At 36.6% G+C, this 16,325-nt stretch overlaps 1 protein-coding gene across 8 annotated transcripts in view; it reads left to right on the forward strand.

Moving 5' to 3' along the window:
• Positions 1-4,716: 4,716 nt before the first annotated feature.
• LOC141394032 (uncharacterized) overlaps positions 4,717-16,325 on the forward strand; it is a 31,389-nt gene continuing 19,780 nt past the window's right edge. For 2 of the 8 annotated variants that reach the window (XM_073967787.1, XM_073967791.1), the window contains exons 1-3: positions 4,789-4,949; positions 5,459-5,625; positions 11,952-13,778. In XM_073967787.1, the coding sequence (XP_073823888.1) occupies positions 5,535-5,625; positions 11,952-13,778 (1,918 nt within the window). In that variant the 5' untranslated portion in view covers positions 4,789-4,949; positions 5,459-5,534. Of the gene's footprint in view, positions 5,077-5,186; positions 5,626-11,951; positions 13,779-16,325 lie in introns of all 8 variants that reach the window. The other 6 variants (XM_073967786.1, XM_073967790.1, XM_073967789.1 and 3 more) reach the window with 6 other exon arrangements.

The following is a 16,325-nucleotide window of genomic DNA, read 5'->3' on the forward strand; positions in this document are numbered from 1 at the left end:
TGTTTATTTGCGGCAAAAGTCAATTCATAGAAAGGTTATATTTGTTGTCCAATCCACATGAACAAACAAAACAGCCACAGTCGGATCACTAAAGATTGAGTCTCCATATTTTAAAATTTTAATATGTTTATTCTGTTGAAGTTTTAATCTTGATATGTTTGAATTAATTAAAATAAAATTGCATAAAACATAAAATCCGTTTGTAATAGGTAACAAAAAAATGATAAGAATCATGGCACAATTACACAGGTAGTGGCATCGTAACAATTTGAATATGTTATGTCAAAACTTTCTTTATGTTGTTGGGGAAATTACAACAAAAATATTTTTTTATAAAGTGATTTTACTTTTCATATTCGATCAGCTGGTGTGATACCACTACCTAGTAGTTCTGCCATGGTAAGAATATGAGAATAATGCCTCAAAAACTCAAACTTTCTGCTGGTAGAATACGTTTACGTTTGTCCATAATTTAGATAAGAACAGCTATAGATTGACAAGTGTACTTCATTTATTAATATATTTAGTAAATTTCTACTTTTACCCATATAACGGTACCTGCCGATTTTCGGTATTTTAAAGATTTCTACCACATTATCCCACCGAAATGGCTCAGATTTGGTATCTAGTGTCCGTTGGGGTTATACATGCATTCCTATAAGAATTTTCGGTACAGGTCCACGTTTTTATATAGCCCCCATAGAACGGTTCCGCCGATATTGATTATTTTGAAGGTTGTAGCCACGTTATCCAACCGAATTAGTTGAATCTTGGCATTTAGTATAAAATATTCCGACGGAGAATTGTCTGCACAGGTTCATGTTTTGATATGACCCCCATAGAAATGTACCGCCCGAATTTTGCTAATTTTAGATAGAAAATAATAGTAAAAACAATTATAAAATATTTTGTTGCACTTTGTTGCAGCGAAAACTTTACAAATTTGGTAAGAACTATATGTATTAAAAATAAAATAAAAAATGTACGCGCCATCCCGCGACACTCCCTACTAAATAGCTTTAACAAAGTACAGAATTTGAAAGAAAAGCGGATGTCACGTGATTTACATATGTGTAAAATCCGAGTTACAATAAATAACATATTATATAAAATATTTTTTACTCACCTGTCTTCACGAAACGCTTTAAAATTACTTTGTAGGAAGACTGCATACGACGATCGCAAATTTACTACTAAAATATATTATAAAAACCAGTCCATAAATTGTAAACAAAAAATTAAACGTTATTCCGCTTTGGCTGATGTAAAACAAATTATTTTAACTGTCGTTAGATTCTGTGGACACCTTAGATCAATACTGCACCAATAATTTTTACATAGGCGTATGTGATTTTTTTCAGTTTTGGCGCGCTATATCTGTATTTTTTCCACTGTTCGTTTGGCCCAAAAACATCAATGTGACACCACCACGTGCCTTATTACTTTATACAAATATTTTGGATATACATATGTATATAACACAATTATGGGGTCAATTTATATAGTCTTCCATAATAAAACAAAAAACCATTAAAAATTTTACATTTTCTCATCATTCATAAAAACACATGTATGTTACATTACAGATATGTATATTATTTTCATTGTTCCAACAGTACGAACTACGAATTTTTACTGCTTCGTCCTTTTCAGTAGTACCACAAAGTAACAGGCAAAATTCTCGCTGATCGTCCACATTACCTTGCTATGAATAGATTTTCTGTTATTGTTGCCGCCAATAATAATGATTTTGCACGAGGGGATTTTTAAACATCCTTATGACGTCAATTAGTAACCTCATACTGGTGTTATGATAAATACATTCCATATTGAAAAAATCATATTAAAATTTGTAATTTGGCTACAAATACTTTTAAATGTTTAAATAAACATAGCTTGAAAAAAAAACCTTAGTGATGAACAGTACTGTTCGCTACAAACAAAATCGATGGGTATTTTTTGTTGGTACTGGTAATATTAATGTGGATTGTATAGCAAATATTAAATTTTTCTGAATAATCTTTTTCCAAAAAATGCTAATGACATCAAAATAGTAAAATTATTCTTTACTCATTCATGTAAATGATTTTATAATTCACGATTTTTTTAAACAACATTAAATTTTCTAGTAATTTTCTCAATATTTGTAAACGATTAAAATGTAATTAATTTATACAATATTGAATTTTATTTATTATACTTGCCTTCTTTCCCAAGAAAGCATATAACAATTCATATTTCCTCATAATTAAAAAAACACATGTGTGGTACATTACCGGTACGTTATTTTTTTAGTGAACCGACCAGTGGTACACTACGATATTTTAGTGTACCGACTGCGGTACGCTACGATTTTTTAGTGTACCGACTGCGGTTCACTACGATTTTTGTTGTGCTCCGGTACGGTACGCTAAAATATTTTTTAGTGGTTGCGTACCGGTACGGTACACTAAAATATTTTTTAGTGATACCGTACCTGGTTCGGTACGTTATTTTAGTGTACTGTTTCTTTTCGAACACTGGTTTCTGTTAATTACGAATGGTGTCGAGGAAACGGGTCAATTCGTGTACGTCGTTCGACAGGCGAACAACGTAATTGAAACGCTCGTGTGAACATGACATTACAAAAAATATGGTGTACGTGTATAGAAATTGTCAAAAAAAGCTTTGTATGTGTGGTTCTTTTTTTCTTTCTTTTTTCTATCAAAAAGAAGGCACATGGAATAAATAGGTAATGGATAATATAGTCATATTTTGTTTCTAAGGAATACTATGGCCATGTTTATATTATAGCCTTTTGCATGGTAAACCTTCTTTATGAGGATTTATTTGAAATATAAGCAATGGAATTGACATTTGAAACCCAGTCGGTTTGTTAAATCCGGTTATATATAAACGTACTATATGTTTACATTTACGAAATCCACTCGATTTCAACTGTCAATTCCATTGCTCAAACGACAAATGAAATCCAATCGATTTCAGATGAGTTTTCATTTGACGTATACACAAAGGAATTGACAGATGAAATCGAGTGGATTTCGCAAATGTAAACCAAGCAGAAATCTTCATTTTCGAACAGCTATTCCATATACCTAGATCCAAAAACATAAACAAACTCTGCACATTACGAAGGCATCACTTAACACAGACGACGGCGTCACTTTTGGTATGTTCCTTTACTTTTGAAAATGGTAAAACCGGCAAAAGTTGTAAACAGCCACCATAAGAATTGTATAGTGCCTGACGTAAAGGAACGCTTTTCGAGTAAAATTGGTAAAACTTGAAGATTCCTTCACGTAAAGGATTTTTTTTTATGAATTTGGGGCGACATGTTGATCTAGACTGTGAATCGTTCGTTCGTTGACCGTACGGTCACCGACTGATTCTAGATCAGTTAACTATTGAACTATACCCAGCAAAAAAGTGTGGAAGCAGTGCAAAGCAGAGTTGTGATTTCAATACATCTTTCGATGCAGTCCACACGGAGTTATGAAAAATGCACTCAGCTCGATACATTTTTGAAGCACTCGCTTAAAGATCCCTAGTCAAGCAAGCGAATTTTTTGATCCCTAAAAATGTCGCAGTCTTCTTTTTTGAACACAAGAAAGAGTGTCTAAAATTATAGGAATTTGTTTAAAAAAATAAAGAAATACAAACTAAATTTACGAACATTGCTGTAATTCATGAGACGAAAAATTTTTTTGAAGTGGAGTTGGATTTTTTTTTTGCAAATCTGAACTGGAGCGGGAGGAAAAATGAAAAACCATTTGGATGATGAAGCAAAATCAGATGCGGTGTCATAAAATGCAGAACAGAGGAGTAAACTTAATTACAATTAAATTTAATACAGCATTTTTATAATTTGTGTTAATGTAATAAAGTTAATATGTGTTAATGTAATAAAGTTAATATTCTTGTTTTACACAAATAAGAAATGTATTTTATTTATTTTTGATATTTGCAATGGCTTGCATTTTAGAGCATCTTTAGACTGCATTTAAATTCAATCCAAAACTCTACATCAAAGGCTGTGATTTGGATCGAAAATGGAGTGCATCCTAGCTGTGTGCCGTGGAAACAAAATGATGGACTAGCTGCGCGCTCTCTTGTAAAATTCATAGGGGAATTCATAGGAAAAGATGTACTCCAGCGGCAATTGTTCTAGTGATTTAACTGCATCCGCGGATGCAAACTTTTTGCTGGGATATGGACTGGTCAAATTCATACGCGTTTTTCAAAGAATTGTTCAATTGAACTAGCTCGTTCATGAACTATACAACTCTACCCATGGTACAATTACTTAGGTAGATGCCTCAGTCCAGCTGATCGAATCTAAAATGTCAAAAAACTAGGAATTCGCCATGAAATATCAAAACAAAAACCATATGATTTGGTAGGTAAGGGAGATAGTGTTCGCTTTATTGACAAACTCATGCGATAAAAAGAGACAGCAAGATACCATTTGGCGAAAATTTTGACATTTTACATTACAAAAAAAGTTGCTTTGTTGTAGCAATTCGCCTATGTTTCTACCTAATGGGTGTTTTACACGATATGTAATATCACATATGTGTTGTCACTTTGCGTATACATTTTGTATATAAAAAAAGACAATTCATATGTAAAAAACATATCGTGTAAAGTACCCATAAGCAATTGTACGACTCTACCTATCGGTCATGTTTCGATCTGTAAATCTACCTGAAACCATTCATGTTTCAATCTATAAATCCATCTGGACACCCGTTCGTGTTTCGATCTATTGATCCATACATCTCAACAGCTGAGTGTGAGTAGGAGAAAAAAAAACAATAACACACAAACGCAATAACAACAAACTAATAAAATTAAATGCAACGTATTAAAAACTAAATAGTTTATTCTACGCACAATTTCAGTAGAAATTCTCAACAAATTAAACACGAAAACATGTGAAAACCCCAAAAGTGAGATTGTTTGAATGTTATTGGAATTGCAAAGAGCAAAATATAAGCAGATAATACAATGAGATAAACAAAATTGTGTGGAAATTGAAATATTGAAATGGTCAGCAAACAAACAAGCAGAAAATTGGTATGACAATTCATTTCAATATGTATTTCTTGTATTTCTATACTAGATATAAATTATGTATAATTGTTCATAACTTTTTAATGATTGTGTTTTTTTCCTTTCTTTTGCAGAAAATTTTTTGTGGCTTATACTAAATGATTGGTGGTCATATTTTAAGGAATATTTCCCGCACTCCACCCCTCACCTAATATCTTCTTTTGTTTTCCATTGATTATTGTTACGCGCGTCATGATTCGATGATCACACATTCATGTTGTTCACAGACTAATAATAATTCTATAGAACACCAGTGCTCAGTGCACTTAATGAACGTCAAAGACTGCAATCAAGTTTTCTTGCTGCTTAACATTTTGCATAATTTTTCGCCTTTATGTTTTCTTAGCAGATATAACAAAATATTTCTCTCGACGACGACACCAATCAATATCTTATGAGGAGCAAGAATTACATGCAAAATTATGGATCCACAGAAAATTTCTGAACTAGCCAAACTGTTAAGAAATAATGGAGACAAAATATTAAGTTGTGAATCTACCTTAACCTTATCAGGTAAGTTCTTTACAAGTGGTATAAAATTCCAAAGTAGTCAGAGTCCATAACATGATCTTCTTTTTTACATTGTGTGTGCCACCAATTTAATGATGATCGAATGAAATTTCTTATCATTTAGTTTACACTGCAGACAGAATTTGTCGTGGACACACAGAAAATCGTTTTGAAAAATGGAACCACTATGTATTTCGTTTGTTTGTGTAAATGTCTTTGTATGCATTGGGATGTTATTTGTTTATATTGATTCTAAACGAAAACAAAACAACAATCAAATGAGTAACAGGTGTACAGTATATACACCAGAATAAACAAAAACTTTACAACTAAGAATCTAGATTACTAGTGAATAGGAATAACGGTGGAAAGTACGTTCGAAATCAAGTCGTTCGCTTAATATATGAATGATATTTTACTGAATCTGTAATGTGTTCGTCAGTATGTCAGTCAGTATTTAATATTTGTGGGAGCCATAATGTAGCTCCAAACGAGGTTTCCCACATGACTACGCTTCACGTTATATTTTTAACATCCTGTTGAATAAGGTAGTACGATATGCGGACATTGAATGCAGTAATCGATATGTTGGAAGTCGTGACACTCAGGGTGCCAACATCCTTGCCGTCCGGAAAATAGGTCCCTGCTAGTAGGAAAATTCGGTGCCGTTGCTACCCCATTAAAAATAGTGGTCATTTGCATCGTATCCCAAAACCACGCTACATACGCCTATCATCCCTTTCCTGTATCTTGTGGCCACACAGGTTTGGTGGGTCCAGGTCTTCGAAAGGCATGTAGACTAATGACAGGAGTGTGGCCTACCCCTTACCATCCTGCAGTCTAGCCATTCACATGTCTACTTTACTTGTCACCCTCTGACGAAGCGAAGACTTAAAAGTTGGCATTGCTTAGTCCAGAAACCATCATATCCAGATATATGGTTCCTGAACTATGGCAATTTTTACTTCTGAATTCGTGAGGGGCAAGAGAAGTTCGGCGGCAGCAGTTTACAACGATGCAGATTAATCTGCAAGATGCGTAGCGCTTGCCGCTTCCCTACTTCTACTGAGTTTCGAGAAGTGGATTCAGACGGAACCGAATTCATACTAATCCGAAGTTCAGTTTTTCCTAACGGGCTATAAGACTAATTAATTGAGCTAATATGACATAACTTATCCAAATAAGGTGGATAATATCTCTAGCTTATCCAAACAACGTTGATAGTGTTTATCCAAATAACGTGGATAATATTTTTAGTTTATCCAAACAATGCGGATAATGTTTTTTGCTTATCCAAATAACGTGGATAGTATTTTAGCTAATCAAAACAACGTGAATAATGTTTTTAGCTTATTCAAATAACGTGGTTATTTTTTTAGTTATCCAAATAACGTGGATAATATTTCTAGCTTATTCAATCAAAGTGGGCAATGTTTTTAGCTTATCAAAGTTACGTGGATAATATTTTAGCTTATGCAAACAAGGTGGATAATGTTTTTAGGTTATCCAAATAACGTGATAATCTTTTTAGCTTTCCAAACAACGTGAATAATTCTTTAGCTTTTCCAAATAACGTGTCTAATAATTCTAACTTATCCAAACAACGTGGATAAAGTTTTTAGCTTATCAAAATAACGTGGATAATATTTTTTAGCTTATTCAAACAACGTGGATAAAGTTTTTAGCTTATCAAAATAACGTGGATAATATTATTAGTTTATCAAAATATCGTGGATAATTTTTTACTTACTTACTTAGTTGGCCCATTACAGAACATTTGTTCCATAGACCGAACTAAGAAAAGATCTCCATTCCTCTCTGTTTTTCGCTTGACTTTTTGGAATACCGCGCCTTTCCATTTCTTCATCCACTTGTGTGCTCCATCGAAGCTTAGGCCTGCCGATTCTGCGTGCACCGCCATGTGGCATGTATTCATACGCCTTTTTAGCGGGTTCATCATCGCTCATTCTCATGATATGGCCTAGCCAACGCAATCGTTGCATCTCGATACGTTTAACTATATGCATGTCTTTGTATAGCTTATATAGCTCGTGGTTCATACGACGTCGATATTCACCGTCAACGCAAATCGGCCCGTAGATCTTTCGAAGAATTTTCCTCTCAAACACACCAAGCACTGCCTTATCTGCTTGCGCAAGTACCCATGCTTCGGAGCCATACATTAGCACGGGTAGTATCAGCGTTTTGTATAGTGTTATTTTTGTTTGACGGGATGTGGCTTTGTTTTTAAATTGCTTACTTAATCCATAGTAGCATCTGTTGGCCAATACAATTCTTCTTCTTATTTCACAACTGATGTTGTTTGTTGTGTTTATGGCAGTGCCGAGGTAGACGAAGTCTTTAACTACCTCAAAATTATAGGTACCAACTTCTACGGTTGGTCCGAGCTCTATGGACGCCTTGCTCGTCGACACCATCAATTTGGTCTTTTCGCCGTTTACCGCCAGACCCACTTTCGCAGATTCTGCTTCGACCTTCCTAAAGGTATCAGTTACTTCCTTTACTGATCGTCCCATGATGTCTATGTCATCAGCATAGGCAAGTAACATGTGGCTATTGGTGTAAATTGTGCCATTTCTTTTGACATTTGCATCTCGTATTACCTTTTCCAGCAAAATGTTGAATAGGTCACACGAAAGGCTGTCTCCTTGTCTGAAACCTCTTTTGGTACAAAATTCTTCGGAGAGGTTCTTTCCAATTTTAACTGAGGACCTAGTATCAGTTAGAGTCATCTTACAAAGCCGGATGAGCTTTGCGGGAATACCAAAATCAGACATTGCATGGAATACCTTTGATCGGAGGGGACTGTCGAATGCTGCTTTATAATCGACAAAAAGGTGAAATGTGTCGATCTGCATCTCTTGGGTCTTCTCTAGGATTTGCCGCAGGGTAAATATCTGGTCAATGGTGGACTTGCCAGGTCTAAAGCCACATTGGTATGGTCCAATTATCTTGTTGACCATAGGCTTTATTCGTTCGCACAGTATCCCTGACACTATCTTATAGGCAATAGGGGGTAGACTTATGCCCCTATAGTTGGAGCATACAGTCTTATCTCCTTTCTTGTGGACGGGACATAGGATGCTCAGGTTCCAATCGTCGGGTACGCGTTCTTCCTTCCAGATGGTGCTAACTAGCTGATGCATACACCTTATCAGCGCGTCGCCTCCGGTTTTAAACAGCTCGGCTGGTAAGCCATCGGCTCCTGCTGCTTTATTATTCTTCAGCCGGTTGATTGCTGTTTTTACCTCATCTTGGCCGGGTGGTATACATTCTATACCATCTTCTGGGATTGGATCTGCGGTATCATCGTCTTCGCCACTATTGGATACCAGCAGATTGGAGAAATGTTCCTTCCATATCCTGAGCACGCTATCTGTATCTGTTACCAGATTACCTTGCTGGTCTCTACAGGAGGATGTGCCTGTACCAAAGCCATCTGTTTGATGCTTCACTCTTTGGTAGAATTTTCGGACTTCATTCTGGCTCCTGTACATCTCGATTTTTTCACACTCCCGCTTTTCCATTTCTCTCTTTTTCTTGCGGAAAAGACGTTTCTCTTCTCTCCTTTTCTCCCGATATCTCTCTCGTGCGCTACGCGTTGCTACTGATTGTAAAGTAGCTCTATATGCCGCATTTTTATCTTCGGTAGCAGCACGACACTCCTGGTCATACCATGAATTCCTTTGTGGAGGTCTCTGGAATCCAAGTATGGATTTTGCGGCTGTTTGCATGGAGTGGGCAATATTTTGCCATTGTGTTGTTATGTTATCGGGACAAGGAGTGCTCGCGTTAAGCAATTGGGCTAGTTGAGTGGAATATGCTGTGGCTATCTGTTGTGTTTGCAGCCTATCGATGTCCAACTTCCGCGTTGTGTCTGTTCGTGCTTTATTTGCAACGTTTAGACGGGTACGTACCTTTGCTGCAACAAGATAGTGGTCCGAATCAATGTTTGCGCCTCGGAACGATCGTACATCCAACACGCTGGATGAATGTCTTCCATCTATCACAACATGATCAATTTGATTACTTGTTCTTTGATCTGGGGACAGCCAGGTGCCCTTATGAATATCGAGATGCTTAAATCTGGTACTGCTAACTACCATGTTTTTTGCAGCTGCAATGTCTATCAGCCTCATACCATTGTCAGATGTTTCACTGTGGAGACTGAATTTCCCGACTGTTGGGCCAAAGATATTCTCCTTTCCAATTTTGGCATTAAAATCGCCTAGAATGATTTTAATGTCATGGGCAGGGCAACGGTCATATGTTTCTTCTAGGCGCTCGTAAAATATATCTTTGGTCTGTTCGTCCTTTTCTTCAGTGGGAGCATGAGCGCAAATAAAGCTGATGTTGAAGAATTTAGCTTTTATTCGAATTGCAGCAAGTCTTTCATTCACTGGGGTGAAGCTGGATACCAGATGTTTTAGTCTCCGACTAACTACGAATCCGCAACCAAACTCATGCTTTACGTCATGGCAGCTATAATACAGTGCGTCACCTTTAGGTGTTGTTGTGACGCCTTTCCCAATCCATCGTATTTCCTGTATGGCAGTAATATCGGCATTGTACTTTTCAAGTACGTCTGCCAATGCGAAGACTGCACCTTCTCTATAAAGAGTGCGAACATTCCAGGTGCAGATTCGCAGATCATGGTCCTTAAAACGTTTGCGGGGTTCGTCAACTTTAGAGGGGTTTGTTTTTCTTTTCTTTCGTTTTTTCATAGTAGGCTGTTTTTTCTAGGGGAGGGTTACTAACCCGACGCCCAAACCCAAGTTTTTAACGTTCTTATGGGTGAACGCGCGGCACATGTTAGCTCACTACCTTTAACGGGTGTTAAAGGCAGTTCCCCAGGTGACACCACGGGGAGGTCAGTGTCCACTTGAGATGAAAGAGGGACCAAGATAAATCCTGGGCTTTGCCATGTTAAAACCGGTCAGGACCGTTCCTTGGTATCTTCCATCCCCTACGTCACCCGGATAATAATTTTTTAGCTTATCCAAATAACGTGGATAATATTTTTAGCTTATACAAAAAACGTGAATAATTTTGTACCTTATCCAAATAAAGTGGATAATATTTTTAGCTTCTCCATATAACGCGGATAATACTTCTAGCTTATTCAAACAACGTGGATAACGTTTTTAGCTTATCAAAATAACGTGGATAATACTTCTAGCTTATTCAAACAACGTGGATAACGTTTTTAGCTTATAAAAATAACGTGGATAATATCTTTAGCTTATCCAAATAACGCGAACAATGTTTTTATCTTATCCAAATAATGTATATATTACTAGTTTATCCAATATTTCTAGCTTATGCAAACAACATGGATAATGTTTATAGCTTATCCAAATAATGTAGATAATATTTCTTGCCTATCCAAACCACGTGGATAATGTTGTTGGCTTATCAAAATTACGTTGATAATATTTCTAGCTTATCCAAACAACGTGGATAATTTTTTAGCTTATCCAAATAGCGTGGATAATATTTGTAGCTCATCCAAACAACGTGGATAATGTTTTAGCATATCCAAACAAAGTGGATTATATTTTTAGCTTATCCAAACAACGTGGATAATGTTTTAGCCTATCCAAACAGAGTGGATAATTTTTTAGCTTTTCCAAATAGCGTCGATAACATTTTTAGATTATCCAAATAACGTGGATAATATTTTTAGATTATTAGAAAAACATGGATGATGTTTATAGCTTATCCAAATAATGTAGATAATATTTCTTGCTTATCCAAACCACGTGGATAATGTTGTTGGCTTATCCAAATTACGTTGATAATATTTCTAGCTTATCCAAACAACGTGGATAATTTTTTAGCTTATCCAAATAGCGTGGATAATATTTGTAGCTCATCCAAACAACGTGGATAATGTTTTAGCATATCCAAACAAAGTGGATAATATTTTTAGCTTATCCAAACAACGTGGATAATGTTTTAGCCTATCCAAACAGGGTGGATAATTTTTTAGCTTGTCCAAATAGCGTCGATAACATTTTTAGCTTATCCAAATAACGTGGATAATATTTTTAGACTATTAGAATAACATGGATAATGTTTATAGTCTATCCAAATAATGTGGATGATATTTCTTGTTTATCCATACAATGTTGATAATGTTGTTGGCTTATCCAAATAACGTTCATAATATTTCTAGCTTATCCAACCACGTGGATAATTTTTTAGCTTATCCAAATAGCGTGGATAATATTTTTAGCTTGTCCAAAAAATATTGATATGCATAAAATATATTGGTTATTTTTAATTATTTTTTTTTCTATTTAAAGGTACCTTGTTACGAGCCCTCAACGATGCTTTCACCCTTATTGCCGACTCGCTGGAAGCGGGTGAAGTACAAAATTTCCAAGTTCTCAAACCGATGAATTCAAAACCTCCAGTATTTCGTGACCTTCAGTTGATACATGATTTTGTACAGAAAACTGCACTTCTTTGCCTGGTGCATTATCCCGGTGATGAATACTACGGCAAAATAGATATATCGAAATTTTGTACACTCAAACGATTAGAGGTGCAAAAAATCGACATCAAACAATTGGCTGGTATACAACGTTTACGTGGCCAGCTAGAACATTTGATATGTATCAAAAGTATTAAGACGGTGGATGATATAATTACCCACTGTGGTGGTGACAATTCCAATGGTTTTGTATGGAATGAATTGAAAAATGCCGACTTTAGTTACAATAATTTGCAATGTGTTGACACTTCGCTGGAATTTGCCCAATATTTGCAACACTTAAATTTAAGGCATAACAAGTTGCAATCTGTAAAGGCCATTAAATGGTTACCGCACCTGAAGACATTGGATTTAAGTTTTAATCGTTTAACACAAATACCCCAGTTTCACATGGATGCCTGTAAGCGACTGCAGTCGCTGAATATGAGCAACAACTTATTGGAAGATTTGATGGGTATTGTAAAATTAGATGCCCTTACAGATTTGGATTTGTCTGATAACTTTTTACTCGATCACACCTACCTATTGCCACTGAGTGCTTTAATTACATTGAAATTTCTCAATCTATTTGGTAATCCCCTGCACTGTCATCCAAAACATCGTTTGGCCACTTGTCAGTATTTGCACAAAAATTGTTCGACGGTAAAATTTGTTTTAGATTTCGAAACATTATCCAAAAATGAAAAATCCATAACGGGGACCCATCAACTAAGGCAAGTAGGAGCCTTAAATCGTTACACCATGCGTTCATCATCCAGCTCCATAGCAAGTTCCCATGTAACTCCAATACGCAGCTCAAACACACCAGCATCTAGTGTGGGATCATTAGTTTCGTTTAAATTAACCGCGGACAATTCTTCTGAATCAGAAGCCAATTGTAATGAAGTTGAGGTTAAACAAAAGAAAAAGTCTTCCAAAGTGCGTTGTGTTGATATCGAAGATTTCACACAGGCAAATGACCTGGGAAATAATGGTGATGTAGCCGAAGATGTTATGCAAAGCTCCATAATTAGTTTGGGTAAAAATAAAACCAGTATACCCGAAGAAACCTGCAAGGAACATTTGGAAACCAAAAGACAAATTGTTGAGCTAAGAGAAAAATACGGCAATGAATGGTTGCATTCTGGTAATGCAGAAATAATGAATAATTCCTCAGCCACCCAAAAAATAGATATTGATTTGGAACGGCAAAAATCACGTGAAATGTTTAAGGAATACATTAAAGATGTTGCAGGAGATTTTGTGAAATCACCGGATAATCTACAGGTACCAACGGCAACCGCCATGACCTCAACACCAACCAATAATAGCTTAGACAATACAATGGCCCAGCTGATGTTATCACCCATTAAAACTCAATCTGAAACTAGTGATTCTTCGTTATATAAAAGTTTGGATCAAACCGAGACTTTGATTAACAATAATGTTGGTGGTGGTGATGAACATACCTTATATAAATCATTGGATGAAAGTAAACCAGGCAACCCCTTTGAAGATTCTACAAATGAAAATACCGTTGCGGAAAAGAAAACTAATGATGAAAAGGTCGAAGAAAAAGATAAAGCCAACGAGGAAGAGGAGGACGATCATTTGAAATATGTATATTCGAGTACGGATAATGACGATTTGGAACAATGTAAGTATTTAAGTTGTTTAGCTTATTCATAAATATTCTTATGATATAAGTGGCTTCAGAGGTCAGAAGAAGATTCACATAGGTTTCGAAGATATAGCTCAGAATTGCTTTAAAAAGTCAATATTTAACCATGTTTAGATGGGGCCATAAAATCCAAGCTGGATCTGACACAACAAACCCCAACTAGGGTTTTTGTCGTTTGGGTCTCTTCTTTCAAAAAATCCTAAGCTTAAATTGTTTGCACAAGATTACCTTAAAAATGTTGCACAGTGTAATTGAAACGACAAGTATCCAGTGAAAGATGTCTGCGATATGTTAAATTGGGCTAAACTTATGCTGTTGGGAGTCAAACGCCTTTCTCGATTAAGCTTGAGTCAAGTGACCCATACGTGGAATATATGGAAGTAGGAGTAGAGTGTGGGACTGGCGAGGTAGAGACGCTTAATGTGTACATACCGCCGATGAATAACTATGCCTTGCGTTATATACCTACTCTGAGAGAATTATCCGGGACATCATCACAACTAGCTGATGATTATGATGTGATTAGCTTCGTCGTACGAACCCTGAAGACCTAAGAGCTAGGGAACGTGCTCTTCTTTAAATAAGCAGACTAGTAAACAAAACCAGAGAGGAAAAAGGGGAAAGAAGCTTTGAATTTTAGGTTAAGTTGGGGGATGTGCAGCCACTGAGTGTGACTGCGTCACTCGGAGACTTTCCGGTCCATTGTGAACACCAAAAGAAGGATGTAGAGATTCGATGAAAGAAACCTGTAAGATAACAAAGGAGAAAAGGAGAGCGAAAGTAAAAAAATAAAATAAAGAAAATGTGTATAAAAAATTAAGTAAAATTAAAAAGGAGATTTATAAGGAAAAAATAAGATTGGGTAGTGATGGCTGGACAAATTTTGGATATACGGTTTACGTGTTCAGGTTGCGCTGTCCCAGCCACTCCAGATTTGTGATGATGTTGTTGATTGTAGCAGGTTCTATAGTTGAATAGAATATCAAACATGGTGAAAAGTGAACACCCAATAATCTATGTCGTCTATGGGCTAGAACTGGACAACGATACCGGAGATGCTCTATTGTCTCCGTCTCCTCCTCGTCCTCACAGAGTCTGCAGTAGTCAGCAACGTCATCGTCCCATTTGATGGTAAAGGCTCTAATATAGCAGTGTCCAGTAATACTCCCGTCATTACTCTTATTTCGGCTTTTCTCAGGTTCAAAAGTGAGACATTGGTCAGATGGATCTTGACACATTGCACCTGAGTTCGTTATGCCATAATTCTCTGGCTCTTGCGTCAAAGAACATCTTAATATTCCGGAAAATATGACATATGGGTGGTTTGATTGAGTCAGCGGTTGCTAGATCTTTTGATTGCGAACCTCGTCTAGCTAATAAGTCTGCTTTTTTCGTTTTTCATAAAATCGCTGTGTCCCGGTATAGTCGGTACTTACTTACTTACTTAGCTGGCCTTTTACAGAACATTTGTTCCATAAGCCGAACTAAGAAAAAATCTCCAATCCTCTCTGTTTGCTGCTGTATTTTCCCAATCTGGGATATGTAGCTTTGTGATATCTCGTTTCACTTGTTCGCTCCAACGAAGCTTTGGCCTTCCAGATCTGCGAGAACCTCCATGCGGCCCGTATTTATACGCCTTTTTAGCGGGTTCATCATCACTCATTCTTATAACATGGCCTAGCCATCGCAATCGTTGTATCTCGATTCGTTCAACTATATTGATGTCATTGTATAGTTGATACAGCGCGATGTTCATACGACGACGATATTCGCCGTCAACACAGATTGGCCCGTAGATCTTTCGAAGTCGGTACAGGATTGGGTAAATTGTGAGTAAGTGTTAAATCAGTTTATAATCTGGGAAGGAATGACGATAGAATTACGGTTATTTTCAATGGCGTGATAGTGACAGATCCTGAAAGATGTGGGTATAATTATAACCAGCACCAAGAGAGTGATAGGACGAAGAGGAGTGTGCTATGCTGTATACGAGTCCTCTCAGCCGGGAAGGTACCACCACAATTTACAATTAGCAAAGATGCAAATGTCATCCGAAATCACCCAAAGCATTGGGCCACACACGGAATCTAAATGGTAATGCTTATCCTAACATCCTAAGCAGCTGGATGTATCCTAGTTGAGTATTTGATAAGTGTACTTAATTTATTGTTAGCTACCCATATTTTATAAGAAGCCAGGCAAAGATTCCAGGAGAGGAGAATCATACAGCGCGATTACCTTCTGCCGTCAGTAGCAAAGAGTCTAGAGACAATATGCCCCATAATGAGCTTTTTACGCAGTTGCCCAATAACAAGATTTAATTTTGGAAACTGCGCATCATATCCACAAATATGAGTCGTGGTGTGAACCAGAACAGGTCCTGCGGTCATGGTGGCTCTTGATCTATCAAACATGTTGGTCAATAATCTCTTGATTCCGACGACTAACAACCCCAAAATATTGGGTGTACTGTTCGATAGCATATTTGAGAAGTAGAATTAGAAAGAAGTCGTTGGCAGGCAG

Source organism: Musca autumnalis, unplaced genomic scaffold, assembly GCF_047663935.1.
Source record: "Musca autumnalis isolate F117 unplaced genomic scaffold, ASM4766393v1 scaffold_2, whole genome shotgun sequence".
NCBI lineage: Eukaryota > Metazoa > Arthropoda > Insecta > Diptera > Muscidae > Musca > Musca autumnalis.